Source organism: Corvus moneduloides, chromosome 3 (genome assembly GCF_009650955.1).
Source record: "Corvus moneduloides isolate bCorMon1 chromosome 3, bCorMon1.pri, whole genome shotgun sequence".
Lineage (NCBI taxonomy): Eukaryota > Metazoa > Chordata > Aves > Passeriformes > Corvidae > Corvus > Corvus moneduloides.
In genome coordinates, this window is record NC_045478.1 from 90,982,199 (window position 1) to 91,000,147 (window position 17,949).

The 17,949-nt window shown below is 36.0% G+C and overlaps 1 protein-coding gene across 1 annotated transcript in view; it reads right to left on the reverse strand.

Annotated features, from left to right (window-relative positions):
* BTBD9 (BTB domain containing 9) overlaps positions 1 to 17,949 on the reverse strand; it is a 118,219-nt gene that overhangs the window by 89,435 nt on the left and 10,835 nt on the right. Inside the window, exons 6-7 of the mRNA XM_032102731.1 lie at positions 16,764 to 16,983; positions 13,089 to 13,208 (exon numbers count right to left, since the gene is read on the reverse strand). Of these exons, the coding sequence (XP_031958622.1) occupies positions 13,089 to 13,208; positions 16,764 to 16,983 (340 nt within the window). The remainder of the gene's footprint in view (positions 1 to 13,088; positions 13,209 to 16,763; positions 16,984 to 17,949) is intronic.

The following is a 17,949-nucleotide window of genomic DNA, read 5'->3' on the forward strand; positions in this document are numbered from 1 at the left end:
TTCTGTCAGGTCACAGAGGAAGCTGTAAGCACCTCTTTGCAAGACAATCACTTCCATAGCTATGCTAATCCATGACACTGTGAACCTTTCAAGGATGTTTCATTGTCTAGAAAATACCAAGAGACTGCCAGTCAGTTGCAGAAACATATTCTAAATAGGCTGCTGAGCTCAAACATTATTATATTTACCTCCAGACACCTACAGGGAAAACCACTTAGGTGCCAGATGTGATGGTGCTAACACACGCCCACATGCCAGAGGATGGTAAAGAGCCTTGAGCTACCAACCTTGAAATCAGGTGATGAATAGATGGTGCAGACAAGGCATAGGTAACGACAAAGTCTCCACAATACAAAGAATAAAAAAGGATTAGGAAGTCTGAAAAAAAAAATTTTCTAGCAGTGAACAGCAGCTTCTGTTAAAAAGATGGATTGCACTCTCTTTGTGTAAATTACCTGTAAGTACAGTGAACCCCTTTTACCTTACTATAATTCAGTATTCATGAACATGTCTGACAACTGTTGATGATACAAGGAACATTCTCTTCCTACTAATCTGCATTATGTCAATCCACACCAAGAGGATAAAATACATTTATAGTCTCAAGTTTCACCCAAGAGTGAACTATTTCAATTTCATTCATTTTCACTCCAAAAAAGTAATATAGATTTTCTATATTGAAATAATTTGTTTGCCTTTCATTTACACACTTATCTATGAAGGCAAGATGAAATATGACAGAGGAAGTCATCTCTTTTTACAGCTGTTACTATGCTTTATAATTTACTACAAGCTGGAATCATCAGCAATAATATCTTCTAGCCCTTCACCCTATTTTGATCTATTGAAGTTTTAAAATCAGTTTTCATCTAAATATACATTAAATCCTTCCCTTAAAAAAGAAGGGATGAAATAATATCTGAATGGGAAGAGTGCCTATGCATATACATACAGTGTTTCACCCAGATTCAGTTTTCCTAGCTATTAAATTAAAATCAAGAATTCTCTTGTAAAGAAACAAAGCAAGAATATCCCTTGCCCTCCAAATAAAACATTACCATCACTAGCAAAACTGAAAAAAAAATTAATTTAAATTGTCCTGCTAACAATACTACAATAAAAATAATAACAATTCTAAAAAGCCAAGTTCTACAGATATTAGAAGAAAATCTTATCAGATAAAAAACTTATTAATATGCACTGAGGGAACACAACTGCTATATGAAAACACCCTAAGGCACAGTTAAGATTGATTGTATGCCTCAATATTACATACTCATAATTTACTGTTAAATTTTTCAAATGTCCAAGTGTCTTGGGGTGACCTTATGATGTGTATCCCATATCGCTGCCTATGCCCAGAAATTAATTATTGGCCTTTCTATGCCTCTGAACTGAGCCTGAGAGGGGGAAGAAAAAACTGAGCAAAACTTTCTCAAAGCAGTTTGAAACTTGTTCAAGGTCACATAAAGATAGCAGGTTTTTTTTTTCAGCTGGGGCAGGGGGAGCGAGGAAGCACCCGGCTGGCAGCTTTTCCAGTCAGCTTTTGGCCAGTTTTTTTGCAGTTCCTTGTTCTCTGGAGAGAGGCTGAGAGCTGAACTTTTCCTTCTCTGGAATTTCGGATTTTCTCCCTTTTCTACTGGACTGCCTGATTGCTGTAACATCAGAGCACATCGGGAGGACTTTTCACCGGGCGCGGAGGGCCTGGCCCCGGCCCAAGCCCCAGCTCCGAGGAGACCAAAGGGAGGACTCGAACACTTTCTCAGGTTTTTCCTCTACAGCGAAAGATTTTACCATTTAACATTATTTTCCTTTCCCGTGTGCTTGTTAAATAAATAGTTTTATCTTCTTCACTTTCCTTCGAGGAAAATTTATTTTTTTCCCGAACCTGGTGGGGGGGAGGGGTGGTTGTGCCTTCTCTCAGAGTATATATATATTTCTAAATTTGGCCAAACCGGAACACCAAGTTATGTGACATTTAAACCCATAATTTCTGCTTTAAAAAGCTTATTACAGAAACAGTAACACATTACTCTTTTAAGCTATTGCTTTCTTAACTGAAGTTATTTTTAAACTCTATTATCCAAATTTTGATGGTATAAAAAGACCAGGGGTGCCTGATAAGTTAATATGAAAATGAATACATAATCTTAGATCACATGGAAAATTAGTATAAAATACTCCACTACGAATCCCACACATCTGAAGAATCAAGTAACTTTAAAATAAACTGCAAAACAACTGAAAAAGTTCCCCCTTTGCCTCTTCATAGAAGGATGTGAGAGAAAATAATTATTTTAACTTCAGAATGTTTCACTATTTTTAAGACTACAGCTCTAGCTGTGAAGGTAAAAAAGAAAAAATCATGGATTTTCATCCTCTCCCCCAAAACAGATGTATAAGTTGAGAAAATTCCCTGGATAGGCTTAGAGTAAAAGTTTTGGAGAAAATAAACAAACAAACAAACCAACCCCAAAAAAGAAACCAAACCAACTAACCAACCAAGAAGAAAAACCCATCTCCCTCCATTTGGTTCCAGCTTCTAAATATATAAGGGAATTAATCTTTGCAAACCATGCATCAAATTCAAAAGAATACTACCAAATCTTACTTTTAAAAGTTGAACAGAACTGGAAGTCTCATGTGAGTCACATAGCTACTTACAGAACTGTGTGAAAGCCAAAAAAAGTTTCATTTGCAAAGTAGTGTCAATATGAAGAACAGAAGTAATGAAATCTATAATCTTGTTTCTAAGTAGCCTGGGAGCTAATAAGCCTAAATTCTTGTTAGCGCAGTCTCCAGGTCTGCAGATGAAAGTAAGCTTTTTGGGGTAGTCAAATGGCAGGGGGTATCAGTGAAATATGGCACGTCATTGGGAAGGGTGCTGAGAACAAAACAGTGCTGTTCTATCACTGTTACAGCTTGCTGCACCCAAATCTCAAATGCTCATGTACAGTTCTGGTCTCCACACCTCAAGGAGTACATACTAGAGTCACAGAAGGTACAGCCAACATCACCTGAGATCGTAAAAGCAACTGAATAGATGGAACCAGAGAGTAATGGTTGAAGGGGCTATGCCTGACATTCACAAACATTTAGTAAGAATTGAAAAAGTGAATGCAGTTTTCATTCACCAGATCCCACAATACTGGAATTAGAGGAAACAAACTAGCAAAAGAATTGTCTAAATAGATAAAACTACTTTTTTTTATGCAGTAGTTAATGAACTTCTGGAAAGCGCTGCCACTAGAACCTGAAAGCAGTTAATAGCACCCCAGTCAGAGAAGGACCTTATATAAGTTAATGGCCAAGCTCTCTGTGAACATGTATTAGCAGGATCAGAGGAGTACAAGGATGGAACACAGAGAATGTCTGCGCTCACAGCCTCTCCCTGACCCGTACCTCCTGCACTTGAGATCAGAGACAGGACACAGGGCAAGGTGCCCGCTGACCTGATCCACCAGGGCACTTACGTTATTAATGAAAATGCAGCTTGATTAGCCAACTTTGCAATTTGCCATTAACAGAGACAGGGTAATTAAACTGAACAGAATACAGATTTAGAAATCAATATTTAATACACCTTCCATCACAGCTGTTATTCCCCAATACAAATGAGAAAGACAATGGTATGAAGAAAAGTAATGAAACCACTACTTTATTGATCAGTAAAGATGTTACAATATCTAAAATTTCCAAGATCTTTATTATGTCTGCGATGAAGTATGGAAAAATTTGTTCCAATCTTACAAATGAAAAATCAGCTTGAAAGTATAAAGCTGTAAAAGTTGCTTTGTGGTAAAAATCAAAACCCAAATGCAGAATCTGGTGGTTTAGAAAAACCATTCATTCTTTCTTTTAGGAGCCACTACAAATAACAACTGCTTCCAGTAGCAGCCTAAATATCATAAATCCCACGTGGTTTTCCTATCATTAATCCTACCATTAAAAAACCCCTCTTGAAACATTTTTTACTTGCAAAGATTTTTTTCCCCGAACAGTGTATTTTTTTGGAGCAGTACATCTCTCCCATTGCTTTCTTTCCTTCATTCATTCATTTCTGAAGAGTTGAAGAGACTTACATACATGTTCATGTCTTATTCTCTACAAATTTGATTCTCTATAGCACATAATTTGTTCAGTTTGATTTTTCATTTTCAACTGTTTGTATCCTATCTTCTGTCATGTTAAAGAGTGAATATTCCTTTTAAAAACCTTTTAAAAGCTGCATCAAATGGGGCCATCAGCCCCATCCTCCCAACTGAAACTGAGATGAGAAAGAGCAAATACAGGCCAAGCCCAAGAAGCTTAACTTCAAAACAAGTTGCACGAGTTTCTTTTGAGGAGAAAAAAGGACACGGGAGAGTAGCTTACTTTAAGGCTTTCCCACTCATGCACTTACCTTTATGCTGCACAGAAGATAACAGGTTTGTGAACAAAGAATCAAGTTTAATCACAGACAAATTTGTTTTCCTATAAAATTTTTAACATCCAAAGTACCCCACAACTAAGATTGGCCTAATGTTGGCTTTATAAACTTAGACACTGACAAGTGAATCCACAGAAGTGCATTACTTGGTTTCATGTAAACAATTTGAATATTCATAATGTACAGTTTCAAGTGTAGTACAGTGTTTCAGATACACACTGGCAAACCATGCCCATTATCTGCTAAGAAATGGGGATAGAGAGAAATGCTTTACACAACAGCATCAAACAACTTCAACAGATGGCCATCACTGATCAAGAAACTAAAATAAACCAGAATTCTCAAAAATTTGCCAAAACATGATTTCCTTTTGGAAAAGCATGTCTTTATAAATATATATGGCAAGTTTTTTAGCTCTTGGAGTGCAAGAGAAAAACAGAAGAGGGTTTAAAGAAGTGCTGAAGATGGCTTTTAAACACACATTTGTCCTACGTAACATTAACTTTAAAATACAGCTTACTGTAGAATTATTATCAACAATTTGATAATTCAGCATTTAGGTTTATCTCTATGTATCACTATCAAGCTGAATAATTACTGATAATTTTCATCTACATCAGACCTCATTTATGAGGTGAAACACTGAAAACAGACCTAGAGACAATTCAGAGTTTAAGAAACTCACAATGAATACTTCAAAATTCAGACTACAAAAATTCCAACCACAATACAAAAAACTACTTATTACGTCAAACACGAGAAATATGTAATCTAGGTATCTTAAAAACTTAATTGTGTCTTCCAAACCGTAAAGCAAAAAGAAAGTAATATATTATACTATTTTTTCAATAATTCACGTCCAACAAACTAGATTGGTAGGCTCTCCACATTTCTCGGGTATTTCTATACAAGGTATATTGACCCTCTACACACACTTTTTCAGATGAATACTCATTTTCAGATGATAAGTTGTCTGGCAGGTTGTCATCAACAGTTTAAATGCACACTAGCTTTTTTACTTTTCCTCAAAGCTGAGTTGGGCTCTTTAGGTTAGCATAATTGAAATTGCTATGATAGACAGGAGAAGGAATTTGAGAAGAAAAAAGCTGCTTTGATAAAGTTCTTGATGAAAAATATTATTGATTATTCCTGTAGAGAAATGAGCTTTTCTATCACTACGAGCACATTTGGAGCTGAATTTAGAAGTGTAAGCTTAAGATCAAAAGTATACATAACCTGAAATGAAGAAAAAGGTCTTTTAAATCAATAAACAGCCCAACCCAGATAAGGCAATAGCTTTCTTGATCCTGTGTAGATGATCTACATTGTTTGAAAAATCTCAGACTATTGCGTTATCTTAGGAACAGAAAAAACCTACTGGAAGAGAAAAAAAGGATGTTTAAACATTGATAGACAGAAAAATAAGCAGCAGCTATCCACTAAAATGGAGACTACAGGAAACCATTTCCTCATATTTTACAGTTAAAGGGCAAGGTACTGGAAACATGACAATAAAGACACCTCAAAATGATCACATCCTTAGAAAGAACGATGAGCTCTACTCCCCACCCCCAAAACAAAAAAGACAACTGCATGCCTGCAATGAAAATTGATTTTTGAAAATAATGTCAGTGAAAAGCCTCAAAGGTCTGGAGTAACATTTCAAAATTGCTTTTATTTATTAATATGCTTCTGTAACACAAATCAAGATAATTTTTACTTATTTCTGGACATTGCATTATTAATGTATTACTTACAGTATTGGAATCAGGAAAAGATTTTAAAATTTCAGTTATCCAGAAATAAAGAAAAGCTAATTTGAATTATGCAGCAAGGTTGGGTTTTCTTCCTAAACTCACAGACATCAGCCTATCTGCACAGTTAGAAATAAAATATTTACACAACAGTCAGTACTTCCCAAAGAACAGCACAAAAATAATAACTAATCAACATGTTGCCTGTGCAACTATTTGTAGGTCTCAGATACGGAAACTAAGGTAAAGATGGTTTCAGTTGCCCAAATTTAATCATTTCCTTTGCAAGAAGTCCTTTTATAAGGATACAAAGGACTTACTGATGAAAAAATTTTCACATACTTTTCAGACTGACTGAAGGCCTTACTAAGCTCTTGCCAGCAACTCTGTTTTCTAGTTAGGTCAGAGGTGTAATAGGGCTTCATTTTAAGTTAAAACAATGTTCAAAAGCTTCTTTTGGATGTCTGCATGCTTTTTCTGAACACCACCATCCCTGCTGGGAAAGGGGAAACAATGCATAAAAACCACTCCCAGTACTAAACTATATCTGCAGACACTGCTTTCCCCTCAGTTTATTTCAAGTATGCAGGACAATGTTTCAACTGCATTTTCCTCAAGAGTTGACTCCTCACTTGTTTCAACATCTTCTTATATCAAACCTTATTTGGAATGTCTTTTGGCAAGTTATTATCTACTAAGATTCCACTAAGCTCAGGAAAACTGCAAAATGTCTACCTATAACAGATAAGGTTGTCAGAAACCTACTGGTAAGCCTGAAAGTGAGACATTGCTGCTTAATCACTAGCTAATTTCAATGACTCTCCCAGACGGAAAGAAAAATAAAATTACTGCACCACCACCAGAAGAAAGCACAGTTATCTGAAGCTGCCTGATTAAGACCAGAATTAAAGACAAATGTTTCGTCTAGCCTACACTTGAAAATCACATCTCCTCGCATATCATTACATGCAAAATAATTGCGCACAACTACTAGCATTTCTGAGTTTAGAACTGCCTTAGTACTGAAACATCACTCTTTTTGCATTTTTTTCAATGTTCACGAAACACGGTCTACAATTTAGTTTGTCTTCACTCAAGCAGAGGATTAAAAACGGTGTAATCATTAGTAGCAAAAACTGTTGAAGCACTAAACCAAAAACCCACCCAGTATCATCAAGGCTTAATGAAAGTAAGTAATTTTCTCTGCACCAATAAATACATTTAATATACAAGTACACCTTCTAAAGTAAAAATTCTAATGCCACACTTTCTATAGTAGGCAAGTGCTTTAAGAGAAACATGGAGCACTTATATCACTATTAATTCAACACACTAGTATTAGAAAACCTCAAGATTTTTCAGCTTAAAGAAGATTCTAAAAAGAGGAAAAAGAATATGCATAAATAATTTCCCACATTTACAGCATGATTCTACAGGCATCTATCAGTTCTCTTAATAGAAACATGCTTTAGGACCAAAAGTTTATGCAGTAATAAGTAATATTTCCCTTTGATAAATCACATTATTATAATCACAAACAGAGCTAAGACAATAAAATAGGAAATACAGATAAAAACTGATCTCTTTACCCTTTCATTATATTTTCTGGATGTTGGTATTGCTGACAAAATAGCATTGATTTCAGACTATAAATTGGTCTGCCAAGGAAATACTTCCCCAATCAAAACCCAGAATGACCCAGTGCCAGATTGAGATGGAAAATGAATTGAAGGTTTCCTTCTGATTTTATGTACTAACTCTGTACTTGCTCCCTCTACAGCATAAACAGCAAACCAGAACGATTTCATAAATCTGGGAAGTTTAATACAGTAAAAAAGCACACAGTAGGAATAACACTTTCATCAAAAGAGTGTCAACAGAAAGAAATCAGGTCTTTTAAACTTTTATTGTAGTGACACCTTGTGGCTACATTTGCCGCCTTATGAAACCTGAAATTTTTTCATTTTCTTGTAATTCTTTTAATGCAGTTCTTCAAATACAGTGGTCAAGGACGAACTAAAAAGATGATGTTGCAAAACAAAAATGGAAGGATGAAAAAAGTGAGAAGGATAAAAAGAAAACAGCATTACCTGCTCAAAGATCTTTAGTGGTTTTAACATGCACTGTTACAAGAGGAAGATTGAATAACTATGAACCTGACACGTGCTCGTAACTTGCACAGGAATTTGATTATACTGAACATTTTCTGTGTTCTGTCTTCCCTCTAAAGAGTTTTCAGCTCTGCATGAAAGTTGCTATAAAAGTGCAAACAAAAGAAATTCTAAAAAAATGCATTACCATATTGAGTAAAAAAAAGGGAAAAAATTGCCTTGTAATCTCACTCTCTTGTTTTTTTCTGCATAGTATATGACTGTTCAATTTTTAAAGATGGTAGAATAATGTATTCAAAAAGCATTTAAAGCAAAAGTTAAAAGTCTAAAACACAATTATCTCAATAAAACCCCCATATATTATACTCAACTTTTTTTTTTACTAAAACCCCTCTCAATACAGCAACACCCTCTTACTTGTCACACTAAGCTTTGGCACTGAACAAGTAATCATCTTTGTACAAATTAGCTTGTATAACTATATCAGGAAATACATCCTACAAATAAATCATCTGATGTGTATGAGAAAGCACAATCTTCTCATCCCCTTTTCATTCTAGATTTTCAGTCTTTGGTTATCGCCCTTCCATTTTTTCCCACCTATTAATCTAACAGAGGTTATGGCTGGCAAAAATTACTCTGAACCTATTAAGACAGACTTGAGCATATAAATAAAAGGAAGAATCGAAAAGTGTAAAAAACCTTATCATGTTACATATTTGATTTTGCCTAATCAGTTTGGATAGTTCGATACGTGCTTTGCCAAGTACAAATTATCTTTTATGGGAAGCACAATAATGCCCCTAATGCCAACACTATGTGAATATTCCATAATGCTCCACATATCAAAAAAACCAAGTCATGATAGAGACTATGACAGCCATGACAAATGCCTCATTAAGGAGACTGAATTGGTCTTAATTCACTGTGGTTTAAATTATTTATTTTATTTAACAGGTATGGGCCAGAATGTTGCATTTTTTCATCCAGCTTGTGTGAGAGGCATTGATTGTAGAACTGAACATGGATAGATTTGTTCAAGAGTAAAGTTACAGGCTTTCAAAAAGACAAACAAAACCCTAACCTGCATACATGCAAATAAAATACACACTCCATCAATTTTTATGCCCATGGCAGTTCTTAAAACTTAGATGAACATATCAGTTCGGACATTGACACCTCTCACCTTTTACAACTAATACTTATGTGAAAGGTAACTCAAAAAAGCAAGTAACCTTGCCTAATGTTACAAGGCTCATATCCTGTTTATAATCTATGCTTGAACAATTGCTCTAGTGTATCAGACAACTGGCTGTCCTTCAACCTGTAGAGAATCTGGAAATTTCTACTCTCCCACTTTGGAAAAAGGTGTATAAATAAAACACCCTACCCAATAATTCTACTCTTCAATTCTTTGTTTCTCCTCAGAAAGTCATCTTATACAGTGATGTCATAAGGCACTTTGAGCTAAAATAAACTTTTTTAAAATAAAAAAACCCCAAACCCCCACCTATCTCAAGCCCTTCCTGCTAAGGCATTTAGCCCATGATTATCTGCTAAAAATGCATGCAAAACTTTAAAAAAATTGCAGCACAGTTCCCTAGATGGTGGCTTCCAAAAATATTATCTGCATTTGTAAGACAAAAAGAGAAAAATGCCAAAACTAATGGCAAGAAGACAGAACATAACATGATGCTTCCACTTCTCCATACTGTTGTCCATTAACAGGAAAATTTTGGCATTGGGACTTGTGACACTAAAACAAGACTACACAACAGAAGCAGCATTGAGCAAAACAGAGCATATAAAATGCTTAAAACATATCTGTCCCTTGATAAGCATGTGCAACATGCCTGTGAAATAGAATATCAAATATTAAAAGAAAACATTCTGATAATCTCGTATTAGTTCATATTTTAAATCTACATCTCACAAGACTGGAGAACACCTCTTTTTTAGGTGACAAAAAACTGCTATGTATATTAGGATTTCTGTTTTGTGTATGTTAGTTCACTAGAAATAACTAAATTAACTCAAAGTAAACTGAACTGCTTTAAATACATTATCACAAAACACTGAACTTGGAGACAAAAGAAGAATTTAGTAGTCCTTGCTGACTTCTTTCTGAACAGAATATTGATTTAAAGGCAGATAAATAAGTCTCTGATACTAATATCTACGTGTACCTAGCTTCCCCTGCTCAAAGTCTCCCTCTCAGAGGGAATTTGATCATAATTCCTGATCAAATCAGAGTCAACCTTCAAGTTATACCTAACTATTTACATTAACAGATTAAAAGTTCTTAAAGTGGAATGCCTCAAAAATTTGTCAGCAATTTTACATCTCTAAATACATTTTAAACAGCCTTCTCTTTCTATTTACAGGAAAAAAGTACATAAAAGAACAGTGAATTATAGCCACTTTTACTTTTGACTAGCCAATGCAGTCTTACGATAATGTAGGCTTCAATTCACTGATGTAAATAAAGATTACAGAACAACCTTATCTAAACTATCATTAATTATTATGTTGACTCATCTGAGAACTCATATTTTGCCTGAGGGTTACTGCTCCTTAACAATAAGTGCTCATAAACTTATGCTGCTATATGACTTTCTCCTTAGCTCTTCCACTTGTTCTGCAAAGAAGCAGCACATCCAAGAAATTCCACACCACTCTGTGGATATGACAATGAGGTACAAAGATTTATAGAAGAGGATTCCTGTAAATCATGGAGCAGAACAGGAAAGATCAGAGGCATGACTATGTGATAAGGAAATCTGCGCTTTAGCTACCTGGACAAGTGTATATGCCAAATATATGCCAAAATAAAACCGCAAGGGGGAGGTTCCCAGGTGTGCTTGTGCATGTTGAAATTATAAACCTGTGCATACAAAAACACCACATGAAATAAACTCCCTCCTGATAATGTGCTCTTCCAACAGAGAGCAAGTCCCTTACAGAGGGTTAAGAGATCCTTTCGTGCCAAAAACCAAGTAAAGTACCATCTAAAACTTTGGAATAACATTCTCCCCTCTGCTACTCCCTCTCTGCACTTTCAGGAAAGGCTGTGAAGAGCCTTCACTAAAACAGAATCTCATGAGGCTTTTCATCATTGCTATGATTTATCACAGACACCTTTAAGCAAAAAGTTATCAAATACACACACAAACTAAGGGACAGCACCAACCATTTCAGAAATAGAAAACAATAAAATCAGAATCATAAAACTTACGGGGAAAGGTGAGTATGCATTTGTGTCAGGAAAAATAAATTTCAAGTCAGCTACATTCACTATGAACTTATTGAGGGACAGGATGGCTGAGAAAGATTTATCTGAGAAGAAGAGACACAAGTGACCCAGCTGATCCTTTTCCCATAGACTTCAACTGCATGCCAGCAATCCTGTGTTGTGGAGCAGCAAATATCAGAAAAAGAGGTAATTCTTTGGGAAAAAGAAAGCTAACCTCTCCATGGGGATTCCAAGAGTCGCCATGCCAATTAAGAAGTTTTTGTCTACAGAATAATTATTACAGTACAGGTCATTTCCTCTCAGGGTCTGTGACCCAAAACCTAATGATGACCACATCATTGGTCTCTGCAGGTTGTGTCCTCCCTATCAATGACCTCAATTCCATTTTTTGAATAAGGCAGCTTTAATGTGATTATCAGCTTTATCCAGAATTCCCAACACCTACAGTAAAAAAACCACCATCACTTTAACAACGGTTAAACCCGTCCAGCTGTTTTCACAGGACAGACCCTCAGAATAAGCTGAGTTGGAAGGGGCCACCAGGATCACAGAGTCCAACTCCTGGCCCTGCACAGCATTATCCCAAGAGTGACATCACGTGCCCAAGAGTATTGCCCGAACACTTCCTGAGCTCTGTCAGGCTGGTGCTGTGTCTATTTCCCTGGGGAGCCTGTTCCAGTGCCCAAACACCCTCTGGGTGAAGAACCTTTTCCTCATATCCAACCTAACCCTCCCTGACACAACTTCAGGCCATTCCTCTGTGCCCTGTCACTGGTTACTACAAAGAAAAGATCAGTGCCTGCCCCTCCTCTTCCCCTCACAAGGAAGTTTTAACTGCAATTAGGTCCTCCCCTCAGTTTCCTCTTCTCCAGGCTGAACAGACCAAGTGGCCTCGGGCACTCCTCATACGGCTTCCCCTCAAGGGCTTTTGCTATCTTCACTGCCCTCCTTTGGATGCTCTCTAATAGTTTATTATCCTTCTTATATTGTGGCACCCAAAACTGCACACAGGACTCAAGGTGAGGCTGTACCACTGCAGAGCAGAGCGGAACAATCACCTCCTTACAAGGCATTCCTCAAAGCTCCTGAGTCCTAACTTTCCCCTTTCTCTCTTGCACAACTATTTAAAACAGTGTAGGAGTAGAAAATATGTAATACATTAAAATACATTTCAAAGTTCTATAGTAAGTATGTAAGCGCACTATAAACATTTAGGCAGTCAAGGAATGGATGTTTACGGAGTGAAAAAAAACCCACATCAGCTGCAAAAAAAAGTGGGTATAACTCAAAAAAAAAAAGAGAAGCAGATACGTAGATATGGAAAAACCAAGAGTTTTCAAACTGGACACACCTGCATTTTATCAATGATACTAATACTAGAAAAGCATCCACTAAGATAAACAATTTTTTTAGCATAGCTGATTAAAGTTGTGATATAATACATTTTCAGAAATACATAATGAAGTAGCCAAATCTGGCAACTTAATCTGGTGTCTACATTCTTTAATGTTACCCACTGTATATTACACTGATGAACTAACCTGCAGACACGGGCAGGAAAATACAGGTTCTGCCAGGACCGACAGAGGTATTTAGAGTGATCGATAACCCGAATCCAGTCCAGCTCATCCATGGACACCTCAATGTAGTAGGAATAAGACCTATGGATTGTCAAAAAACACTGGTTAGAATACAAGTTGACAAATTTTAGGTATTCAATTTTACACTGTCTTCTGGATTTTCAGTTGTGTTTAAAAGAAAGCTGTTTGTTCTTACCCAGATCCCTATTTTCAAACCAGCTTTGAAAACAAACTCTCACACAGTTATGTTAAGATGTGTTTTCAGAATGATTTAAAACATCCACACACTCACAATCTACAGTCATTAGATGAGACTCCTATGCTTCAAAAAAATTAAATGGAGACTTTTAACTCAGTCATAAAAATAATCATTTGTATTCCTTCCTCGTGGAATAAAACTAAACCACCAGTGATATGGTACTATTTCTATTGCCAAATCAATAAAGAAAAAAAAACAACAATTAGTAGATCAAAAATGCAAATTCAAACCCTCACATGAAAAAAGCAGATTTGCTTTATGAACATTTTCACTGATACTGTTCTTCACTTCTGACCCTTTCAGTTCCTTATGATACATCATCGAGCCTGTCACTACTTCCTTACACACTCCAAAATTACCTCATGAAAAATAAAAAAGCCATTAACAGAATGTGTGTCTTCCTTTTGCTTATCAGTTATGTTTACCTTATAGTTTGCTGTTAAGAGAAAGCAAACCCAAACTAGAACTTAGACGTCACAGCTAATTTCCTATTATATCCATGACTGTAAGGCTTAGAATAAAGTAGAAGTATCACTTGTGGAACAGCAAATCACTGAATATATGTTTCAGAGTGTTTTCTTTCTCCTAAGGTACTAGTCTGCAACATTCACAGGCATTTCAACAGCACTATGTCAGCACTTAGCACTTTTTCACACGGATTTCTGAAGAAGAGTTGCTCCTCCACAGTTCTACACAAGCATTTCTTGTTAAACATTAATGCCTTGGCTAATATTTCCAATTTTCCCGAGGACTTACAAGAGTACTTATTTAAAGCAATATTGTTTAAAAATCCTTAAAAAATGTTAGACAGTTGTTAATACCAATTTAAGCATTTGGAAAGGTAAGGCTGAGTCTTTAAATGTCAATTGCATAACCAGCCTTCATATTTACACCAATGAGATGTGTAATATTCACAACCCACACAAATACAATGTGTTTTAGCAACATTACTATTACTAACATATGTGTACTTGACCAAACTAGGCCCCTAAGTTTTAGAGTTTGAGCAGTTTGGATACAAAGATTACTTGAAGACCTCTGTGCCCTGAGAATTTAGAGATTCTCACATATAGCTAACATATATTTGTAACCAACACACAACATGCTACTTTTCAGTTTCTGAAGGTACCAAACAAAGAAATATTACCTCAAAAACACAGTTCCATTATCATACACAATAGTATACCCTTAATTTTTTTTAAGGCTGGATAGCATCTTCTTTGCAGATGCAGTTTGGACAGCTACTCCCCTTAGCACTTTTACAGCTACGATTCAGCTGTTAAGACCCCTGAACTAGAGGTGTAAAACACCTGTTAGTTTGCATTTGGTTCTGTTAAGAAGATCCAATAGACCAAAGTTTCACACAGTTAAAATGAACCGTATAGCTTAAAAAAATGTTCAAAAAGAAGCAATCATGCTGTACAGATCTCTACATGTCTGTACAGGTGCTAAAACACCTCTCTAGAAGACATCATTCATGTATCCCATGAGAAAGACGCAGTTAAGTGGCCAGCAATTCTTAGATAAAGACTGTAGAAAGGAAAAAACCTCTACAAAAAGCAAGGACAATCCCAGAGCAAGTTCCTTAAGATCTTGGCTGGTACATTTTGGCACATGTCTCTGGCCAAACTCTTCCCAAGGCCAACTACCCCACTGTGAATTGTTTTCCTAATATTTAATATGAATTTATCTTGTTGCTTGTATCCACTGCTCTTTGCACTCTCAGCACACAGCTTCAAGAGAATTCTGTCCCTGCATTCTCTATATTCTTCCACTGAACAGGTGAGGAGAGCAACAAATTCTCCCTTCTAAGCCTGCTCATCTTAAAAAAGCAGGTTCTCATGTGCTGAAGCCTTCATCATCTTGGTGTCCTGCTGAACTCACTCCAGCAGGTCAATATCTTATACTGAGGAGCCCACAAATGGACCAAGTACTCCAAATGCCTCCATTTCCATTTATCTTAGACAGTTGAGTTACTGGAGGGGAAAAAGCTTGACAATTCATAGAACAGAGAATCACAGAATATTCTGAATTAGAAGGGACCCCCTAGGATGATCTAAGTACAACTCCTGGCCTTGCACAGGACACACAGTGCTAATTCCAGTACTGTACCTGCTAGGAAGCAAAAGAAAGTCCAATAGCAAACTTTCCACAGAAATCAAGAGGATTCAAAAAGAAAAAATTTTAAAAATCAGGATGACACAGAAACTAGATCCTAAACCACTGAGCCCTCAGTATCTTATGAAGACAAAAATCTCTAGAGTAGAGATGCACCTAGTCTGACATTCTACCAGCAACAATAGTTTGTTCTATTAATTTCAGACAAAGTGCATAGGACACCAAGCAACAGATAACTTTGTAAGAAGTTGTCCCAAGAAAAACATTTTTTCCCTAAGTTTCAGCAGATGCCAATTTATGCCTTGCAGATGAGGGGCATTTTACCAGTTATATAAGTTCTCCAAAAATTGCTAGAGAACGTATTATTAATATATCTCTAATACTGTTTCAGATTTTATAAATTTGGTTGATAATTGGTTCATAAATTTGGTTGATCTTCTGACACAACTAGTGTAATACTATATGAAGCAGTTCCTTATACCATCAAAGATTTACTTTTTAATCTTAACAAAAGAAATAGAGGTGAAACAAATTTGAGTTGAACTGAAGTAGGAGAACTTATTTGAAACAGTTAAATAGCTAAAACTTAATGAAATTGGTTTTGAATTATTAGTAACTAATTCGTATTTAAAAATGAATTTAAATTTACAAAAATCCCACCCTAAATAAAACTTTTATACAACCTGTTCTAAAGTAACATGGCTTAGCTGAAAAAGCAAAATGCAACTGTTCTACAACTCTAAACTATTAGTCTGAAAATAAAATTAATTCTTTATCAGAAAGGTGATAAGGTATATAATAAATGTGTAAGTAGCCTGTTTTACTGTTTTTAATAGCTTAGGAATAACTGCTGAGCTGTCTACTAAATTATTACCTCTGAATTACAGAATCACAGAATCATTTAGGCTGGAAAAGACCTCTAAGACCAAGTCCAATCTTATTGTCAAAGTGTGCCATTTCTTAATGGTTTTGATGTATTGAAAAAATTGGAACAAAAAAAAAATTTCAACGTTTGAAATGCAAAGATGTAAAAAATATTTAAATATTTTAAGGTAGTTTAACATCTCAAAATACGGTCTGGTGTGTAAGTAACCAGAATTACATTTAAAAATCAGGGTTTTTTCAAATAAATCTTGCAATAGTCATTTCCAACACCATCATGCTGTTTCCAGAAAATATTTAATTTATAGCTTGCACTGCTACATCATCACCAGTACAAAATGCACTACTTTCCCTTTTTATGTCACCTTGGCACCTACCGACTGTCTCTGTCCCACAGGAGAATTCGTACGTGGTTGATTATTGAGGGCTGGCCTAGTTTAATTTCAATTCCGGACCGGCAGTCGTCGTTGATCGGGTGTCGAGAGAAGCCATGATCCAGGTCATAGTTCTGAGTATCTCCATCTAAAAGAGCAGACTTCAGCTCCCCTTTCACAACTTGTGCTCCATATTTCATTGTTGCAATATTCTCCCCTGGTACTAAGAAGAAAAGGAAATAATTGCTTAAATTTTGCACTCTCATACTGCGAATTAAATGTTCTGGATATCAACTCTGTTAGGTCAGACCAAAGATTATTGGTAGTATCCTTTCTTGGCTGCAAACACATCCTCTAGGGGAAAAAAAAAAAGAAGAAAAGTAGAAAAAAAAGAGGCATTAAGAAAATTTAGCTTCCTCAGTTTCATTTGGTATCTCCTACATGTTTTATGGTAATAAAGTTGTGCTAATTTACTGATAATTATGTAGTTGTGATATTATGTAGCAGTCCCCTTCATGATTTTACAGAATTCTGTTGCACCTGTCAACTGTTGTTTGCTTTTGGTTTGGGTTTTATTGGATTTTTCTCCTCCTAAGTGGAAGAAACTTAAATGTACAAGATGTGTATCAAATGTTCAAGATGCATCATGAATTTGCAGAGTGGCGTATACAGCAGTATAGCCACACACGCTCCTTCGATAGCTATATGAGCTTCCAGTACCCTGCAAAGGTAAATGAACTCAAGTGAAGTGGGAAACTTCTGGATACTTGGGCTTTGAACCCAGATGGAAAAGCAAGTTTTTTATGCCAATATTTCACAGTAATAAGCTTGTGTCCTAGGAACATCTTCCTTCAAGCTAACTGGGGATAATGATCCCTAACTTCAGCTACAAAACAACACTCTGTAAACTACCCTCTTCAAAAGACATTTTTAACAGCCATCTTTGAGGAGAGATCCTAGAAAATATGATCTGAAAGCTAAATGATGAAAAGCTACCCCAAACTTTTCAGGCAGGCTGGCAACAGAAGTATGAATTTTAACTGGGTGTTAAAAATTTGACATATAAAGAACAGAATTTGAAGTGGTAAGTGGTCGTCAATGTTTCCACAAATAGAAGTTCCAAGGTTCTGAATGAGTACTAAAACAACAAAGAAATTCCACTCTCAGAAAAGCTGCGATTAGGAGCATG